Source organism: Chiloscyllium plagiosum, chromosome 4 (genome assembly GCF_004010195.1).
Source record: "Chiloscyllium plagiosum isolate BGI_BamShark_2017 chromosome 4, ASM401019v2, whole genome shotgun sequence".
Lineage (NCBI taxonomy): Eukaryota > Metazoa > Chordata > Chondrichthyes > Orectolobiformes > Hemiscylliidae > Chiloscyllium > Chiloscyllium plagiosum.
Window position 1 is genome coordinate 113,563,778 of NC_057713.1, and position 20,953 is coordinate 113,584,730.

The following is a 20,953-nucleotide window of genomic DNA, read 5'->3' on the forward strand; positions in this document are numbered from 1 at the left end:
GTGTTGCAGTTTTCTTTTCATTTAAGTAACTGTTCTTTTGTTCTCCCTTCCAAAATGAACAAATTCCACATTTTCCCACATTATACTCCATTTGCCAACTTTTTTCCCCACTTAGTTAACCTATCAATATCAATGGCACTAATCTGCTTTTGGCCCCATTCGTTTGACTGATCCTACTACTTTAGTGATAATGATGGTACATAATTCCTCCCCAGTATTATTTAGTGTTAACTAAATGCCCAAAGTGTCTCCTACTTTAAAGATTGATACAAATATTCTGTGTAATTCCTCTGCCATTTCCTCGTTCACCAAAACCATCTTCCCAGATTCATTTGCTAAGGGGCCTCTGTTCTCTTTGACCCCTTTCTTCCGCTTCCTATATTTAAAGAAGCTTTTTTGTCAGTTTGTATATTCATTGCTAGTTTGCCCTCATAGTTTATGTTCTCTGTCTTTATTATCATTTTGGTCCTCCCTTGTTGGACTGTAAATTTATCCCAGTCTTTGGGGCTGTTAGATAGCATGTAACTTAATTTAGAAAGTGCATCCAGAATTACTTTGTGATTTAATGTAATTTGCTTATATGGACTATCTGACAAGTGAATTTATGAGCCATGAGAAACATGTCTCATTGCCTTGAAATCTGTGATCTCATTGAATGTCGATGAAGTAGTTTTGTTGCCTGTTTTCTTCATTACAGTTTGCGTTACTTTTACTTTCTTTCACAAACTAAAACCTCCTTTACTAGCATCAGGTCATAAACTTGTAACACGTAAAGTTCTAGTTTTCTGTTTTCCACACATTCCAAACTAAAATACTGTTTTACATCCAAATAAGTAAATGGTTCATTGTAGTAACTGCAGTCAGTCTCCTCAAACATTCAAGTAGTCCAGATTTTGGAGGGGTGACCGTGGTATAGTGCTAATGTCTTTGGGGTAGTAATACGAGGCAAAGGCTAATGCTGTGGTGGTATGAGTTCAAATCCCATCACAGGTGATGAAATTTTAAATTTAATTAATAACTCTGCTTGTAAAACTAGTCTTCAGTTATGATGACAGCTATAATCAATTTTTGTAAAATCCTGTCTGGTCCATAAAATCATTTGGCGAAAGAAATCTGCCATCCTTAACAGGTCTGGAACTCTAGACCCAGCAAAGTGGTTGACTCTTAATTCCTCTGAAATGGCCCAGTAAGTGACTTAGTTCAAGGGCAGTCAGACATGGATAACAAATGTTGGCTTTGCTAGCAATGCACACATCTCCTGAAAAGAACAGAACAAAATGGTTGTTGGCTAATTTAACACTCATCTGCAAAATGCTGAAAGGTAGCTGCATTCTATTTAAGGTTGAGTACCAAAACCACTTATTGCCTTGAAGGGTTACCCACAGTTTAAATAGTATGCTTTAATTTCCATTTGTTTCTGTATGATACCTATACTGCCATTCTACCACAAGTGTTACAATTAAAAATGAAGGTTTGTACTTTTTTTGAAAAATCACATATCTGGACTACCACTTGTGACATTACTTTTATGCATTAAATTCTCAGCAGTTTCTCTCACAGTCAACAGTACAGCAATTATTTCATTTGATAATGCAGCTGATCTATAGAGAATATCTGATGAAGAGTCACCAGACTCAAAACAATAATCTGCTTTCTCCCCACAGATGCTACTAGACCAGCTGAGTTTCACCAGCAATTTCTGTTTGGTTTCAGATCTCCTGCCTTTGCAGTTCTTCGTTTTATTTCTGTATCCACTAGATTTGGAACATGCTGTTATATATGATTTGAGATATATCAAAATATAGATTCAAATTTTATTCTGTTCAGCACATGGCATTTATAAATTAGTGAACAACTTCTAATACTAATAATTTATGCTTTTTTTTACAAAATTATTCCTGCTGTAACATTTTATATTTCAATCAGAAGCGGTTTATTTTAATATACCTGTATGACTTTGGTACATTTATAAATCTGTGTTATCGCACCAGAAAAATCTCAAAATTAAATTTGTCTTTAGAAAGAAAAAATCTTTTCTGGTTAATCCTGATCAAATTGTCAGATGTTTTTGCAATTGCATCAGGAAAGTGTCTTTCACAGGTACAAGTATACTGCTCAATTCATCTGAATGTTTTTGAATTGTTTCTTCCTAAAATGCGCAGTTTGCTTTTGAGTAAGTATCTACACATGTTTTGTCTGATCTCAAACATGTGTATGTGACGGTTGTGGGCATGTCTCTAGGTTTAACTAAATATGAAGCTGTAAAGCCTCAGGAGGAATACAACTTGAAATAGATTTTGTTCCACCAGCACAATGCCTATGTATGAAGTACAAAATATGTTCACTGATATTTAACTTGCTAGTCAAAATTAGAGAGATTTCTTAATACTTGCCAGGCCCAAATAATTAACACATTTTTGCATATATAATTTTAAAGTAATATTGTGATCAGATTGTCGTTACTGGCATTTTAAAGTTTTGAATCTGATTTAATAGGGTTTCTAAACTGGTTGATTCTTTTGAAGTAATCAAGTAGGTACTAATAATCAGAATCAATTTTTACTTTTGCTGTTGTATTGTTTCAGCAAATGGACATGTGTACATTGATTTGCATAGCATGATGTTTAGATCACTTGGCCTCCTGCAAGTACTTATGCTTAACACGAGATTCCTTTGACGTTACTTCGCCCTATCTACACATTATTCTATCCCCTCTCATGTACTTGTCTAGCATCAGCTTAAATGCATCTATAATAATCGTCTCAACTGGTCCATTTGATAAGGAATTTCATACTTGCATCACTGTAACAAAGTTTTTTAAAATTACTTGTTGGATTAATTAGCAATTGTGTTGCATTTCTGGTCCTGCATTTTGTAAAAATGAAGGCGAGAACATTGTACCCTGCTCTGTTTGGCCTAACCAAGCTTCTGTGCAAGTTCAATCTTTGCTTTTGAATTTTATAAAATATGTTTGGTTTAATATATGCTCACCAAGGGTGTTAACTGAAGGGTGGAATTGCAGCGTCTGAATTTTGACAATACAATTGTTATATATCATAAAATTAACTAGTTAGAACTGACATTACCCTTAGTAGACTCAGTGGGGAGTAAGTTAAAGGGATTTAAAAATATTTAGCGACTCTGGACAAAGTCTTTTCCCTAGATAAAAACAATGACTGCAGATGCTGGGAACCAGATTCTGGATTAGTGGTGTTGGAAAAGCACCGCAGTTCAGGCAGCATCTGAGGAGCAGTAAAATCGACGTTTCAGGCAAAAGCCCTTCATCAGGAATACAGGCAGAGTGCCTGAAGAGTGGAGAGATAAAATTTATCATTTTCCAGCACCACTAATCCAAAGTCTTTTCCTTGGGGTGGGGTGTCCAGAACTAGAGGGTTTAGGATGAGAAGGGAAAGGTATAAAACAGACCTAAGAGGCAGCTTTTTCACGCAGAGGATGGTACATGTATGGAATGAGTTGTCAGAGGAAGTGGTGGAGGCTGCTACAATTGCAATGTCTAAAAGACATCTGGATGGGCAAATGAATAGGAAGGGTTTGGAGGGATATGGGCCAGGTGCTGGCAGGTGGGACTAGATTGAGTTGGGATATATGATGGGCATGGATGAGTTGGACTGAAGGGTCTGTTTCCGTGCTGTACATCTCTATGACTCTTTTTACGCTGATGCAAATGATTTTTAAGCAATTAATTATGTAACTTAAATACCTCAATCCACACTGACTGGGGCAGAAACTTAAATTTGAATTATTATATCAGGAATAAGCACTGGGGTGAAGAAATGGGTGACAGGAAGATTAAGTGAAATCAGGAGCTCCAGTTAGGAGACAAATACTGGTTAAAATATTTAATCTATGATCTAAGAAATTTGATTTTATAATCAGGGAAGCAGAGGAATGTACAGTGTTGGCCACAGCCCACGCGATAGGAAGTGGGCAGAAGAGCAATCAGCATAGATGGGATTGATATTAAGAGTAGAAAGCCCATGAACAAGGTAGATATGTTCATTGACATGATCTGCGATCTAAAACAGTCTGTTTCCATCCTGTTCCCAGAGTCAAAAACATCAAAGAATAAATGGAAATGGTTTTCTGAGGTGGCGGGGGTGGGGGACTTGATGATTGAGAAAACTTGGATCATATTCAGCATCAGACTAAAGAGATGGTTTTATTCAAGATGTATTTGAAGCTTAGAAGAAACTGAAAAGCAAGAGCTGAAAGTTTTCAAATAATGACAGGAATGCTGCCTGTCATATATTGAATCAGATAAGCAGAGGAAGGTTAGACAGTTAAATGTACGATTATAGGGGACAGGTTCCAAACCTGAAAGACGTTTGGCCACTTCTCTAAACCCAGGGACTGACTCCACTTCAATAAAACTGAAAACCTGGCAACAATGAGTTCAAACTGATAAACTTGTAAGCAAGTGGAAAAACTTGAATACAACTTAAAAGTATGCATGGTGAAACAATTGCAGCAGTTTAAGACATTTCCTGAAGTAATTATGTTGGAATACAAGTGGGCATTAACACCCTAAGGTAGACTGTGATGAGACAAAATTGTTTGAGAACAGGGCTAGGATTATGCCATTGAAAAAAATCATCCAACAGATGAGTACATTCCCCGATCTAATTCTGAATAATACGAGAGTTAGCTTCTTAGTCCAAAGATGTACAGGCTAGGTGGGTTAGCCATTGTAAATGTGGGGTTAGAACATAAGAACTAGGAGCAGGAATAGGCTGTCTGGCCCTTCGAGTCTGCTCCGCAATTCAGTAAGATCATGGCTGATCTTTTTGTGGACTCAGATCCACTTACCTGTGTTCTCAGCGTATCCCTTAGTTCCTGTATTGCTCAAAAAAAAAATCCATTGTAACTTTAAAATAATTTACTGAAGTAGCATCATCTATTTCACTGGGCAGAGAATTCCAGAGATTTATAACCCTCTTGGTGATGAAGTTACTTCCTAATTTGGTTCTAAATATGCTCCCTCAAATCTTGAGACTATGCCCTCTTGTTCTAGCTTCACCTGCCAGTGGGAACATCCTCTCTACTTCTGTGTTATCTACTCCCTTTACAATTCTATTTTTTTCTGTAAGATTCCCCCTTCGTTCTTCTGAATTCCAATGAATATAATCCCAATCTACTCAGTTTCTCTTCATAAGCCAATCCCCTCAACTCCAGAATCTACCTAGTGAACCTCCTCTGTACCCCTTCCTGTGCCAGTGCATCCTTTGTCAAGTAAGGAGACCAAAACTGCCCACAGTACTCCAGGTGTGGTCTCACCAGCACCCTGTACAACTACTACATAACCTCCTTGCTTTTAAACTCACTCTCTTTAGCAATGAAGGACAAAAATTCCATTTGCCTCCCTAATTACTTGTTGTACCTGGAGAACAACCTTCTATGATTCATGCGAATCATAGGGATAGGGTAGGGAGCTGGGTCTGGCTGGGATGCTCTTCGGAGGATTTATGTACACTCAATAAGCCAAAATGACCTACTTTCACCCTGTAGGAATTCCGTGATTCTTAACAGACCAAATAAGTATGTAAACTCAGGTGAAGTAGTCACCACAACCTAGTTTTTATTCGGACAATGGGGGGAAAAAAGGGAAAAGAAAGTTTGAAGATGAATCAACTCCTGAAGGTGGAATACCACACAACCTTGGCTAGTTTATTGAAGTAGAAGTCAAAGAGAACAGCAGTAGATATTTAAATATGTAATTATTTAGCATCAAGTAAAAATGTTTAGAATTATGATTATAGGGGGTGCATTAGTTTTGAAATTTCATAAATCAAAATCAGAATGATGGTGAGTTTTCAAAACAAATGTATGATTAAATATGCTCTTTATATTGCTCCATTTTCCTGAATGGATAGAAGCAGACAAAGGTGGATTGAGCAAACTAAGCAAAAGTGTGAAAATATTGAGTCACTAAAGGGAAATAGCATGAGCTTCTTAAACATAAACAAAAGGGTTATCAAAGAATGATTGGAATCATTTGGGGAAGAAGTAGCCCTCTGATAACTGAGTGACATACTGACAGAAGGTTTATAAATATTTCCTTCAATTTTTTTCCAGACGTTACTAGTGTAACCATAGGAATATCTGAAGTGTATTGTGCAAGGGTGACTACTGGAGATGAATTTTCAAAAATAAATTGTAATTTCAATGAAATTAAAAGTACCAAATCCAAACCTCACTATGTTGTCACACATCCCAATATAATGGAGATTGAAAATGAGACAGTTATAATGTTTCCGAAAATATGTGGATAAAGGAAGTCTGCCAAGGTACAAGAGAACTGGAATGAAAGGAGAATAGTTAAACTAATTAGGAGTTATTACATGGATTTATAAATAGCAAGTTTTTCTTACCAAATTAATTTGAATATTTAAAAGCAATTGCAAATATACCACGGGCAGCACGGTGGCTCAGTAGTTAGCACAGCTGCCTCATATCGCCAGGGACCTGGGTTTGATTCCAACTTTGGGTGACTTCCTTTGTCGAGTTTGCACACACTCCGTGTCAGCATAGGTTTCCTCCTGGTGCTCCGGTGTCCTCCAACGATGTGCAGTTTAGGTTGATTGGGGCAATTTAGTATAGCCAATGTGTCCAGTGAAATGCAGGCTAGGTAGATTAGCTGTGGTAATTGCAGGGTTACGGGGATACTCTTCTGAGGGTCGTACAGACTCAATGGGCTGAATGATCTTGAACTGCATTATAGGAATTTTAAGATTCTGTATTGCTGAAGGAATATGAATTTGACTGTATATGAATTTTGTTTTAATTTCCCAAAAGCATTTGATAAGGCTGTCATGAAAGTGATAAAGAAGATTAAGGAACATGATAATAAAGAAAATGTAGCTACTTGACTAAGAAAGTTATTGAATGCAAGTTGTTAAATTACTAGATATGGTGAAGGTACAGATGAAGTATTTTTTGAAGTTCTAGTTTAAGTTTGCAGATGACACCAAAATTGGAGGTGTTGCGGACAATGAAGAAGGTTACTTTAGATTCCAACGGGATCTTGATCAGATGGGCCAGTGGGCAGAGAAGTGGCAGATGGAGTTTAATTTAGATAAATGTGAGGTTTCGCATTTTGGGGAAGCAAATCTTAGCAGGACTTATACACTTAATGGGAAGATCCTAGGGAGTGTTGCTGAACAAAGAGACCTTGGAGTGCAGATTCAAAGCTCCTTGAAAATGGAGTCGCAGATAGATAGGATAGTGAAGAAGGCATTTGGTATGCTTTCCTTTATTGGTCAGAGTATTATGTACAGGTGTTGGGAGGTCATGCTGCGGCTGTACAGGACATTGGTTAGGCCACTGTTGGAATATTGCGTGCAATTCTGGTCTCTTTCCTACCGGAAAGATGTTGTGAAACTTGAAAGGGTTCAGAAAAGATTTACAAGGATGTTGCCAGGGTTGGAGGATTTGAGCTATAGGGAGAGGTTGAATAGGCTAGGGCTGTTTTCCTTGGAACTTCGGAAGCTGAGGGGTGACCTTATAGAGGTTTATAAAATCTTGAGGGACATGGATAGGATAAATAGACAAAGTCTTTTCCCTGGGGTTGGAGAGTCCAGAACTAGAGGGCATAGGTTTAGGGTGAGAGGTGAAAGATATAAAAGAGACCAAAGGGGCAACTTTTTCACGCAGAGGGTGGTACGGGTATGGAATGAGCTGCCAGAGGAAGTGGTGGAGGCTGGTACAATTGCAACATTTACGAGGCATTTGGATCGGTATATGAATAGGAAGAGTTGGAGGGAAATGGGCCAGATGCTGGCAGATGGGACTAGATTAGGTTGGCATGGACAGGTTCGACCAAAGGGTCTCTTTCAGTGCTGTACATCTTACATAGAACAGTTGGCAGAGTTAGAAGTGCCGATTTCTGTAAAGCTCAAACAAAATATATTTCGAAGCAACCTGTTCAGCTCCAGAGGTAGGGACACTACCAATGTGCTACAGAGAGTGCAAGGTTCAGCCTAAATTGTTCCAGTGTTGGTTGAGGCTCGTTGTGTTTGAAGCATAGTTATTTAAGTTCTTCTGGTACAATGGTAGTGTCCCTACATCTGAGCCAGGAGACTTGAGACTCTGGTTCAAGTCCCACCTGCTCCAGAGATGTGTTGTAATAGCACCTCTGAACAGGCTGATCAGAAAATATTTTCTCGATTGTTGGCACCCTTGCCTCAGTGTCTAGAAGGTTGTGGGTTCAAGCCCCACCCAGAGATTAAAACACCAAAATTTAGATGCCTCCAGTGAAAGACAGATGGTGTGCTGCACTCTGAGTGCTATTTCGTTAGTTCTACCTTTCCTCACTTCTTGTTCCACTGTCCAATTGAGCTGTGGGTTCTAAATTGTTTGTTCAGTTAGAGACATGTGATCTGGTGGTGAGAAAATGTATATAAAAAGAAAATAAACTATCAATTGGCCAAGAGGCTTGGGTTCAAGTCCCGCTTAGCCCAGAGGTATGTAATAGCATCTCTGAACAAGTGGATTATCTGATGAACTGGAGTCAAGATGATGGGGGGGAATAATGCTTGATGGAGCCCTACATATGGGCTAGGATACCCAGGTGTGCACCTCACCTATCCAGAGGAGTGTAATAACGTCTCTGAACAGGTTAATTTGAAAATATAAAAGAAGAGCCTGGTGGATCCATACCTTGGGGCCAGGAGACTAGGGTTCAAGCTCCTGATTTGTCTGAACATGTTAGTTGCAAATATCTTTGCAGGGCTTTTGTGGCAGCGTTGTGTCCCTACTTCTAAGTCAAGAGGTCTGGGTTCAAGTCATAGCATGTCTAAACAGGTTGAGTTTTTTTTAAAAAAAGCTGGTTCCTTCAGGTCATGTCCCTTGGGTCTGAAGTTCGGTTTCAAGTTCCACCTGTCTGATGTGCCATTACATGTCACTATAGCTTGTTTAACAATGATTTCAAGAGTTGAGTTCTTACCATCTCTGGTGGCCATTTTTTTCTCTATTCAATTTTGAGTGATTGGGTTTATTTTTTAAAAGAATGGAATTCTTTCCCAGCTGCTTCGAGACAGGGAAAGGATCCAGAAAGGAAAGGTGGAAACTGATATTTATACAAGACTATAGATTTACAATCATACTGAGTTTTTTGCTGCCTAATTCAATATTTGAATATTGGTGTATGAAATATAGTTGTCATAGGAGAAGGCACATCAAAGCTTTGCCTGAAATATGCCATGAACCCGAGGCTATAGTTATGAAAGGCTGATTAAGTTGGAACTTTTTCTACAAATGTAGAAAGTCAAAGAGGGAACAAATAAAAGTTTTCAAAATTGGGTAGTTTTATTAGAATATGCCACAAGATTATTTCTACTAGTTGCAAAATGGATAAAGGTAAGAAAGACTTGGATTATATTGGAACACGAAAGAGCAAATGAAAAGAGTTGGGTCAGAATTGTTAATAAAATATGTTGAAAAGTTTGAAGTCTTATACGTATACTTTTAAACAAAAATCATTTTGTTCAGAAGCCCGTCTGGATTATGTGGAACTATATGCATTATTGTCAGTGGAGAATTAGAAATCTCACAACGCCAAGTATAGTCCAACAGGTTTAATTGGAAGCACTATCATTCAGAGCGCTGCTCCTTCATCACGACTAGCGCCTGATGAAGGAGCGGCGCTCCGAAAGCTCGTGCTTCCATTAAACCTGTTGGACTATAACCTGGTGTTTTGTGATTTTTAACTTTGTCCATCCCAGTTCAACACCGGCATCTCCAAATCTTGTCAGTGGAGGGCGCTCTGAAGTTACCATGGCTGACAGGGCCCCCTTGTGTCTAAACCTTGGTATTGTCACAGTTTGATACTGAATGAAACCATCTGCCACAGAACCAAAATGTTCGGACCAGCGTTTGGTTGAAAGTTAATAACATTGCTCTTTTAATGAGCAGTTCAGACTCCTAGAATCTATTCTTGTCTTTTTGATATTATAAAAAGCTTTCTGAATTGAGGCTATGGCCAATAGAATCGAGGTACAGCATGCAAGTACCTGTTTGCTTATTTCCATATGTCTGGGAGTCTATCTTAATTTTGTGGTACAGAAGTTGGTTTTCTGAAAAGTCCTTTTTGAAAATAGATGTCTGAATGTCAGGGGTCAGGAATGGGTAATGGAATTGTACGATCATTCCCAGCACAGCAGAAGCTGGCTACATGGAAGATGTAATTTTATTATATTGATAGAGGATATTGTCTGTATTTTATGGCCTTTTATCCCAGTACTTCTTAGTCTGTCCTTTCATTACTGTTGCAATTAATGACAAGTAACACTCGAGTTGCTGACAAATACTGGTAACTTTTTAGCAGCATCTTCCATTTGTATCAAAGTTTTTTTTAACTCCCTCCCTCACAAGATTGTGAGGAATCCACACGAAATGGACTTCAGTCCAAGTCGGCAAATCACCACCATCTTCTCAAAGGAAACTGAGGATGGGCAATAAATGCTGGCCTAGCCATCGGTGTCCCCCTCCCCGAATGAATTAAAACAAAACTGTTTTAGATGACCTCAGGTTTACTAAGGACCAAACGTGGGAGGCAGGCAAAGAGTGTGTTGGAATAATCATATCTAGATGTCAGCGAGACATGGATGAGAGTGTGAACAATTTTTGACTAGAGAAGGGTTAGAGGTGGGCTGTGATATTGAGGCGTATGGAGACAGTTTGGGAAAAATAAGTGGTCAGAAACATGTCTTGAGCTCAAATGTGACATAATGCTTGGGAACAGTCTGGTTCAGATTTGAAGAGATTCTCAGGAGAAGGGGTGGAGTTTGTGGTGAGAAATCGGAATTTATGACTGGAGCCAATGACAATGGCCTTGGTCTTCTAAATATTTAGTTGGTGGACTTTTCTGATTGGCAGTACTGCATGTTGATCAAGGAATGTGAAGATTTCGAGACAGTGCCGGGGTTGGTTAGAGCTGGGTATCAGCACCATTCATGTGAAAGATGAAGCTATGATTTTGCATGATGTCACTGAAACAGTAGGAGAGGTTTTTCAGCATGAAGTGTGTTCAGCTAGTTTTTGATATTATGTGCAGTGAATTGAATTTGCTGAAGTCTGGCATTTGGCTAAGTGACCTGAAGACCAAGATGAATTATGACTTGGCATTTCTGGCTGAAGATGGTTGTGAGAGGTTCAGCTTTATCATTTGCTCTCAAGTACTCTGCTACATTTTGAAGGTGGGAGCGTTCGTGGAGCCATTTCCTCCCACACATTGTTAATTGTGCAGCTCTGTTAATGTTTGGATAACAGCTTGGACTATTTAGAAATTCAAAGGGAAGAACTGTAATTCAGCGACTGATAATGAGTTAAAAGCATTAATTGGTGTGCAGGGTCACTATATTAATCCACTTTTATATGATTTTTTTTTAAACTCCAGTTTAAAGCATATATACATTAGGTTATTTTAGTTGATGTGATTCATCACCCTGAAGATGGTGAATGATGTATGCGGGATAAAATTGTTTTATATTAAATAGCTTCTCTATTGATGCTTATCCTATTAAGAGATGCAATATGTCATCTAACCCTATATCTTGTAATCTGTTGTTGAAGTTATTTTGCCAAAAAATCAATCATCTTAAATCATTCAGAGGTAAGTTGCAGCTTCGTTGGTAAGGGGTATTTGCAAATTCACTGGTGATTGTATATTTCTGGCTTAGTCAGTTCTGTAGTGTAATAGCTTCTTTTCAGACTTCTGATATTTTTTTCCAAGTATTCTAACAGTCTTTACATGTCTCTTGTATAGATATTCTGAAACAGCCAAACCACTTTGTTTCTCTGATCTACAAGAAATTTTAAAGATGGTTTTATGTGGATTACATTGATATTTCACCTATTGATGATATATTCAGTGATGCATTTTAATCATTCGCTGCGTCCTTTAATCTTGTTAAATAATTTGTTGGGTAGTAATTTCATACTGAATTTTCTTGTCACATTTTTATTTCAAAGGCATTTGACTACTGGGGAATGACTTCATGTATGTCTTCACACTTCTGTACGTTGATAAAGTAAGAGTTGTTCTGGCAGAGTCCTCGAACAGGAATAATTTAATAGTGGCCAAGAGTAGAAAATTTCAATATTCCATTCATTACTTAATTCACTTCCCTTGTAGAATTCCAACTCTTTTCATACTTGATCCAAAAAATTCACAGCAGATCAAACCTGAAACTTTCTTAATCTTCGTTGCTTGACTGCTTGCTCAATTTGAGCATCTGAACCGTTAAGAGGCATTTTTACATTGTAATACCAGTGATAGAAAGTCCTTAACTTGTTGAAATATTGTAAATGTGGAACCTTCAAATGCTCTGAAAGGAACCAAACATGCATTGAGAGCTGTCATTCAGATGGTATAAAACCACATAAGCATGTGAAGATGGAACTTCACCCCAAAATGAGTCTGTCTAACTCAAATGATTGGGTTAATGTTTGAGCTCTGTTGACTTTAGGAAGTTTGTGATCACAATTAACTAATACAAGCAGTCGATGACTTATTGCAATTTTCTGGTACTTTATTAAGAACAAGCAGTTTAGATATGGTGCATTTGTTAATTAGGTAAAGAAAGGAAATTTATGACCTGCAACAGATGAAAATACTTTAACAATCCTGGAGCTATTCCATGGAATAATGGAGTAGAAGGAGTGTACACCCAGGTCCCAGTGGCCCTGTGTCTTGTCATGGTGATGTCTGGTAGTTTTTGGTGGTCTCAGGATCAACAGTCTTTCTGTGGGCTGATGTGGAGGAACTCCTGGTCTTCCCCAGGGTGAGGAGTGTCGGTCGTCTTCCTGAATCTTCTAACCACTTCCTCCTCTCCCATCCTTGTTAATATACCTTATTTTGGGGGCTGATCATCAAAGATATGTCAGTCATTATCCAATTTCTTAGCCAGTGGGTGGAAGACAACTACACATGGGTCAGTTTTCCATTGCCCCTTGCCCACATACATTTGAAAGTTAGTTTGCCATGTTTTCTAAGAACAAATGCTTCTTATTTTTGATATACTGCGTTGCTAATGGAGTAGGATAGTGCACGAGTCAAGACCTTGAGCTGAGTTTACAGAAGCTAGTTACTAATGCAATAGTTAGGTGAGGTCCCATGCTACACAGGAAATGCCAAATATGAAATACTGAGTTCACACAGTGACGGTACCGTGCTTTCAAGAGGGATTTGTTCTTGTAGAGAGATGTTGCCAGTGGTGTTGGACTGTCTGCTTCAGAAGCAATGGGTAAGCAGCTTTGAGCTCCTTTTAATTAGACAAAAAGAGCATGAGTGGAAGGAGTCAGACTCTCACACACCGTGTTTTAGTTTTGCTTTCAGTTGAAATTGGGAGTTGGCTGTTGAAGCTGTTAGATACAGCTGTCTCTCGACTGCAGCTAAAAGTTTGAGTCCTTTCTTTGCTGCTAGATTGTTTGTTTGTTTGTTTGTTTGTTTGTTTATTTCAGTGTTCCTTTCTCCTGGATTAGTAGAGGTAACAACTGAGGAAAATCTGTTTTGCTGAATTTGCCTTTGCCAGTGGTGTATTTGAGATGCTGTTGTATCATGAGTAGTTAAATAATATATTCTTTCGTTAAGTATTTCAATAGAGTTAAAAGTTATGCCAATTATTTTTGTTTGTATTCTAACTGTGGTGTAAGAATCAAGTATGTTTTGCTTAGAGTAGTAGTTTGACCAATCAAATCACATCTGGTACACATTATCTTAGACTTTAAATAAGAAAAGTTAGGGTCAGGCTATCTCTTCGATATATTTTAAAGGGTCCATAATAGGTTTAAGGGAACCCCCAATTCTCAGCATGACGAATGACCTTTCTGAACAAAGTTTGAATAAGTACCGTATTATTCTCTAGGTCTTTTATCTTGTTTTTTTTTGTCAACTAGGATAAAGAAGGCACTCATAACTTCTGAAAATATGTTTGAAGAAGTCCCCATAATTATAAAGAATTCTCATCTCGTTAATGTATTGTTGTGGGAACTAGAAGAAAAATCAAATGTGGCTGAAAAACAGGAACTCCTCAATCTGGCTAGTGGGTAAGTTTGTTTTTCTTTAATCTTTTTGCTTTTTTAAAGAGTATGTCTTCCTGTAAAATAAATCTGCTTTGTAAGGGTTTGAAGTCACACAACACCAGGTTACAGTCCAGCGTGTTTATTTAAAATTGCAAACTTGTGGAGCATTGCTGCTTTGTCAGGTGAAGGAGCAGCGCTCCGAAAATTTGTGATTTCAAATAAACCTCTTGGCTATAGCCTGGTATCATGTGACTTCTGGCTTTGTCCACCTCAGTCCAACACCAGCACCTCCATATCATTGTAAGTGCCCATGTTGATAGGTGCTTGTTACTGAAGCTTGATTGGCTGATACACGAGGAAAGATATTTGAAAAGGACCTTAGGGGCAATCTTTTCACACAGAGAATGGTGCGGTTACAATTAGAATATTTAAAAGACGTTTTGACTCGTATATGGAGAGGAAAGATTTGGAGAGATATAGATCAAACACAGGCAAAAGGAACTAGTTCAGTTTAGGAAACGTAGTTAGCATGGACATGTTGGGTCAAGGGCCCCGTTTCTGTGCTGTATGACTCACTGAATCTCTATTACTGAAGATGAATATCCCTTCATCATCAATTTTCTGGGTAGACCAGCATGAGGCTGGAAGAACACAGTACGCCAGGCAGCATCAGGAGGTGGAGAAGTCAATGTTTTTGATGTAACCCTTCTTCAGGACTGGGGGTGGGTGTATGGGGAGCTGCAGATAAGGGGTGGGAAGGGAAGGAGTGGATGGCGGGATGGTGAGGTAGGGATAGGTGAACACAGGTAGGGGGACGGCCTCTTTGGTCGATGTGATGAATGAATCCTGTTGGTAGATTGGATTACTTACAGTGTGGAAACAGACCCTTCGGCCCAACAAGCCCACACTGACTCTCCAAAGAGCAACCCACCCAGACCCATTCCCCTACATCTAACATCTAACACTACGGGCAATTTAGCATGGCCAATTCACCTAACCTGCATGTTTTTGGACTGTGGGAGGAAACCGGAGTATCCGGAGGAAACCGACTCAGACATGGGGAGAATGTGCAAACTCCACACACAGTTGCCTGAGGTGGGAATTGAACCCGTGTCTCTGGCGCCTTGAGGCAGCAGTGACGCCCACACGGAAGGAAGGGTCAATCAGAGGAATGGAAGGAAGAGAGTTGGGGGACGGGGAGGGAGGTTATTTGAAATTGGAGAACTCAATGTTGAGTCCTCCTGAGTTGTAGGCTGCCTAGGTGGAAGAATAGATATTGGTCCTGCAGTTTGCAGTGTGATTCACTGTGGCAATGGAGAAGGCCAAGGTGGTCATGTCAAAGAGGGATTGGGAAGGGGAATTAAAATTGCTGGTGACTGGGAGATCAGGTCGGCCCTGGCTGAGCTGCTCAGCGTAATGTGCCCTGAGTTTACATCTGGCGCACTGGATACAATAACCTAGGTTGGAAGAGATGCAAGTGAACCTCTGTCTCACCAGGGAGGACTGTTCGGTGTCCTGGATGGAGGTGAGGGGGCTGGTGTATTGGCAGGTTTTGCAGGAGAAGGTACCTGGGGGTTCGGGGTGGTTAGTGGGGAGAGTGGCGAAGGGAACGGTCCATGCAGAAGACAGAGACAGGGCTGTGGAGGGAAAGATGTACTTGGTGGTGAAATCTAATTGTAGTTGGCGGAAGTGATGAAGGGTGATGTGTTGGTTGCGGAGACTGGTGGGGTGGTAGGTGAGAACAAGGAGACCCTTACTTCATTGCATTTGGGGGTGGGGGGGGAGGGGGAGGTTTAGATTTAGAGCAGTGGAACGGGCAGTGGACGAGGTGCAATGGAGGGCTGTTTGGCTGATGGGAAAAGCACGTTATTCAAAATCGGTGGACATTTGGGATGCTTAGGAGTGGAATGTCTCCTCATCCGAGCAGATGAGGTGGAGGAATTGAGAGATTGGGATACAGTTCTTGCAGGATACTGAGTGGGGGAAGGTGTAGTCCATGTAGTTATGGGAGTCTGTAGGTTAATATAAATGTCTGTCTGAAGACTGTCACCAAAGATCAAAATGGAGAGGTCCAGAAAGGGAGGGGGGTGTCCGAGATGGACCAAGTGAATTTGAGGGTGGGGTAGAAGTTGTGGGTGGGGTAGAAGTTGTGGGTGAAGTCGATGAACTGCTCCAGTTCAGCTTGGGTGCAGGACTCTGCACCGACACGGTCATCTATGTAACGATGGAAGAGTTGAGGCATAGTGCCTGTGCAGGTACCAATAATGGACTGTACAACATAGTCGACCAAGAGGCAGGCGTAGCTAGGGCCCATCTGAGTGCCCATGGCCATCCTCTGGGTTTGGAGGATATGGGAAGACTTAAAGGAAAAGTTGGTAAGGGTGAGGACCGGTTCAACGTGACTGAGGAGGGTATTGGTGGAGGGTGACTGGATGGTCTGTTGGAGAGAGAGAAGCTGAAGGCCTGAAGGCCATCCTTGTAGGGTATGGTCACAAATCAGGACTGCACATCCATAGTGAAGATAAAGTATTGGGGGCTGGAGAACTGGAACTTGAGAGATGGAGGGCGTAGTTGGTGTCGCAGATGTAGCTGGAAAGTGTCTGAACCAAGAAGGAGAGGATGGAGTCGAGATAGGACGGGATGAGTTCGTTGGGGCAGGAGCATGGGGAGACAATGGGTTGGCTGGGATAGTTTGGCTTGTGGATCTGGGGGAGCAGGGAGAACTGGGCTGCACAGGGCCTATGGACTGTAAGGTTGAAGGTGAGATCACTGGAGGCAATGAGATCACAGACAGTGAGAGTGATTTTGGCATGATGGGTCACAGTGGGGTCGTGATCAAGGGGGGCAGTTAGGACATGGTGCGTTGGTGTTCGGCCTCTGCAACATAGCGGTTGTCCTCCAGACCACCACCATCCTACCTTTGTCAGTGGGTTTGATGGTGAAGTGGGGGTTGGTGTGGAGGGAAGTGAGTGTGTTGTGGAGAAAATATAGAGAATCACCAGGAGACGCAGAGAGTTCTTAAGTAGGTCTTTTATTTGCAATCAAAAAACCATGACACTGAGAAAGCAGATTCTCGAATGCCCACGAGCCTCGGGGTCTGTGGATTTTTATATTTTTTTTATCATGTTTCTGTCAGCTTATCAGCATGTCCAACTATGTTAATCAAAGTATCTCACTCTAGCTACACAATAAACCAGTAATGTTAGTTCCCAGTATCTCTTTAGTTGTACATTCTACTTGATGTTTTTCTAATGTCACGGTTAGATATTTATTGCTAACTCTGCTGCAGTGATTTTCTATTCCAGACTAACCTGTCATGATAGATATTTAGCTATTCCATCTATTACAATAGTCTCCTGTCTCAAGCTGACTTTACTAACTATTAATTAAATATTTTAATGTCATGTCCCAAATATTTATGGTCCCAATCCTATCATCATAACACTTAACAGAGAAACTTGCTTTATTACTTGTGTTATCTCATCTCGCCATCATGACCTTTCAGCCTTTACCTTACTCTGCTAATTGGTGTAAGAGCATTCCACTATTCTTATCCTATTCTGTCTTCCACAGACCACAGATTGCCAGTGGTCTTCATGCTTTAACCGTTCCCATGCTTTCATTTTCTTTATTTTCCATAAGTGCTGCATGTTCAGCAAGGTGAGGTTGGAGTGGAGATGGACGTTTACTATGACACCACAGACTCCCATAACTACCTGGAACTACACCTCCTTTCACCCAGTATCCAGCAAGAACTCCATCCCTTTCTCCCAAATCCTCCACGTCCGCCTCCGCCACATCTGCTTGGACAAGGAGACATTCCACTCCCAAGCATCCCAGATGTCCATCTGGTTTGAACATCGTGCTTTCCCTCCTCTGTCATCCAGACAGCCCTCCACCACACCACCACCACTCCCCATTCCACTGCTCTAAACCCCTCCTCCCACCACCTGCACCAACCTATCGCCTTCCCAACTGCCTTCCTCCCCTCAGCCCCCTCCCCCCACAACATTCCATTCCCCCCTCCCAAACACAATAAAGACCAATTAACAGATCACCTTACTCACTCGCACCAACTCCAGTTATACACCACAACCAAGAACATCTTCCCTTTCCCAACCCTCTCTGCCTTCCGAAAGGGCCATTCCCTTTGCCAATCTTTGGTTTATGCCACTCTCCCCACCAACCCTCTGAGCGCAACCAGAAAAGATGCAAAACCTGCCAGGACACCAAACCCCTCCCGTCCATCCAGGGCCACAAGCAGTCCTATCAGCTGAGACAACGGTTCACCCGCCTCTCCCCCAGTCTAGTTTACTGTATCCAGTGCTCCTGATATGGTCTTCTCTATATCAGGGAGACCAAACGTAAACTCAGTGTGCTCTTCCTAGCTGGCAGGGGCCGAGACCTGATCTCCCAGTCACCGCCCATTTTAATTCTCCTTCCTGCTACTTTTCCGACATGACCATCCTTGGCCTTCTCCATTGCCACAGCGAATCAGACCGCAAATTGGAGGAGGAACATTTCATCTTACCCTATCCATGCCCCTCATAATTTTGTAAATCTCTATAAGGTCACCCGTCAGCTTCCGAAGTTCCAAGGAAAACAGCCCTGGCCTATTCAACCTCTCCCTATAGCTCAAATCCTCCAGCCCTGGCAACATCCTTGTAAATCTTTTCTGAACCCTTTCAAGTTTCACAACATCTTTCCGGTAGGAAGGAGACCAGAATTGCACGCAATATTCCAACAGTGGCCTAACCAATGTCCTGTACAGCCGCAACATGACCTCCCAACACCTGTACACAATAATCTGACCAATAAAGGAAAGCATACCAAATGCCTTCTTCACTATCCTATCTATCTGCGACTCCATTTTCAAGGAGCTTTGAATCTGCACTCCAAGGTCTCTTTGTTCAGCAACACTCCCTAGGACCTTCCCATTAAGTGTATAAGTCCTGCTAAGATTTGCTTTCCCAAAATGTAGCACCTCGCATTTATCTGAATTAAACTCCATCTGCCACCTCTCTGCCCATTGGCCCATCTGGTCAAGATCCTGTTGTAATCTGAGATAACCTCCTTCGCTGTCCACTATGCCTCCAATTTTGGTATCATCTGCAAACTTACTCACTGTTCCTCTTATGCTCACATCCAAATAATTTATGTAAATGACAAAAAGTAGAGGACCCAGCACCGATCCTTTTGGCACTCCACTGGTCACAGGCCTCCAGTCTGAAAAACTACCCTCCACTACCATCCTCTGTCTTCTATCTTTGAGCCAGTTCTGTATCCAAATGGTTAGTTCTCCCTGTATTCTGAGAGATCTAAGCTTGATAATCAGTCTCTCATGGGGATCCTTGTCGAACGCCTTACTGAAATCCATATGGATCACGTCTACTGCTCTGCCCTCATCATTCCTCTTTGTTACTTCCTCAAAAAACTCAATCAAGTTTGTGTGACATGATCTCCCATGCACAAATCCATGTTGACTATCCCTAATCAGTACTTGCCTTTCCAAATACAAGTACATCCTGTCCCTCAGGATTCCCTCCAACAACTTGCCCACCACTGAGGTCAGGCTCACCGGTCTATAGTTCCCCGGCTTGTCCTTACCACCCTTTTTAAACAGTGGCACCACGTTAGCCAACCTCCAGTCTTCCGGTACCTCACCTGTGACTATCGATGATACAAATATCTCAGCAAGAGGCCCAGCAATCACTTCTCTAACTTCCCACAGAGTTCTGGGTACACCTGATCAGGTCCTGTGGATTTATCCACCTTTATGCATTTCAAGACATCCAGCACTTCCTCCTCTGTAATTTGGACATTTTGCAAGGTGTCACCATCTATTTCCCTCCAGTCTATATCTTCCATATCTCTTTTCCACAGTGAATACTGATGCAAAATACTCGTTTAGTATCTCCCCCATTTTCTGCGGCTCCACACCAAGGCCGCCTTGCTGATCTTTGAGGGGCCCTATTTTCTCCCCAGTTATCCTTTTGTCCTTAACATATTTGTAAAACCCTTTGGATTCTCCTTAATTCTGTTTGCCAAAGCTATCTCATGTCCCCTTTTTGCCCTCCTGATTTCCCTCTTAAGTATACTTCTACTGCCTTTGTAGTCTTCTAAGGATTCACTTGATCTATCCTGATATACCTTACATATGCTTCCTTCTTTTTCTTAACCAAACCCTCAATTTCTTTAGTCTCTAGCATTCCCTATACCTACCAGCCTTTCCTTTCACCCTAACAGGAATATACTTTCTCTGGATTCTCGTTATCTCATTTCTGAAGGCTTCGCATTTTCCAGCCTTCCCTTTACATGCGAACATCTGCCGCCAATCAGCTTTTGAAAGTTCTTGCATAATACCATCAAAATTGGCCTTTCTCTAATTTAGGATTTCAGCTTTTAGATCTGGTCTATCCTTTTCCATCACTATTTTAAATCTCGTGGAATTATGGTCGCTGGCCCCAAAGTGCTCTCCCACTGACACCTCAGTCACCTGCCCTGCCTTATTTCCCAAGAGTAGGTCAAGTTTTGCACCTTCTCTATAGGTACATCCACATACTGAATCAGAAAATTGCCTTGTACACCCTTAACAAATTCCTCTCCATCTAAACCCTTAACACTATGGCAGTTCCAGTCTATGTTTGGAAAGTTAAAATCCCCTACCATAACCACCCTATTATTCTTACAGATAACTGAGATCTCCTTACAAGTTTGCTTTTCAATTTCCCAATGACTATTAGGAGGTCTCTAATACAATCCCAATAAGGTGATCATCCTTTTCTTATTTCTCAGTTCCACCCAAATAACTTCCCTGGATGTATTTCCAGGAATATCCTCCCTCAGCACAGCTATAAAAACACCACTCCCCTTCCTCTCTCGCATCCCTTTCTATCTTTCCTGTAGCATTTGT

The 20,953-nt window shown here is 41.0% G+C and overlaps 1 protein-coding gene across 1 annotated transcript in view; it reads left to right on the top strand.

Annotated features, from left to right (window-relative positions):
- Positions 1-20,953, top strand: part of eif3hb (eukaryotic translation initiation factor 3, subunit H, b) — a 113,289-nt gene that overhangs the window by 60,794 nt on the left and 31,542 nt on the right. The window contains exon 5 of the mRNA XM_043688999.1: positions 13,915-14,064. Coding sequence (XP_043544934.1) covers positions 13,915-14,064 — 150 coding nt within the window. The remainder of the gene's footprint in view (positions 1-13,914; positions 14,065-20,953) is intronic.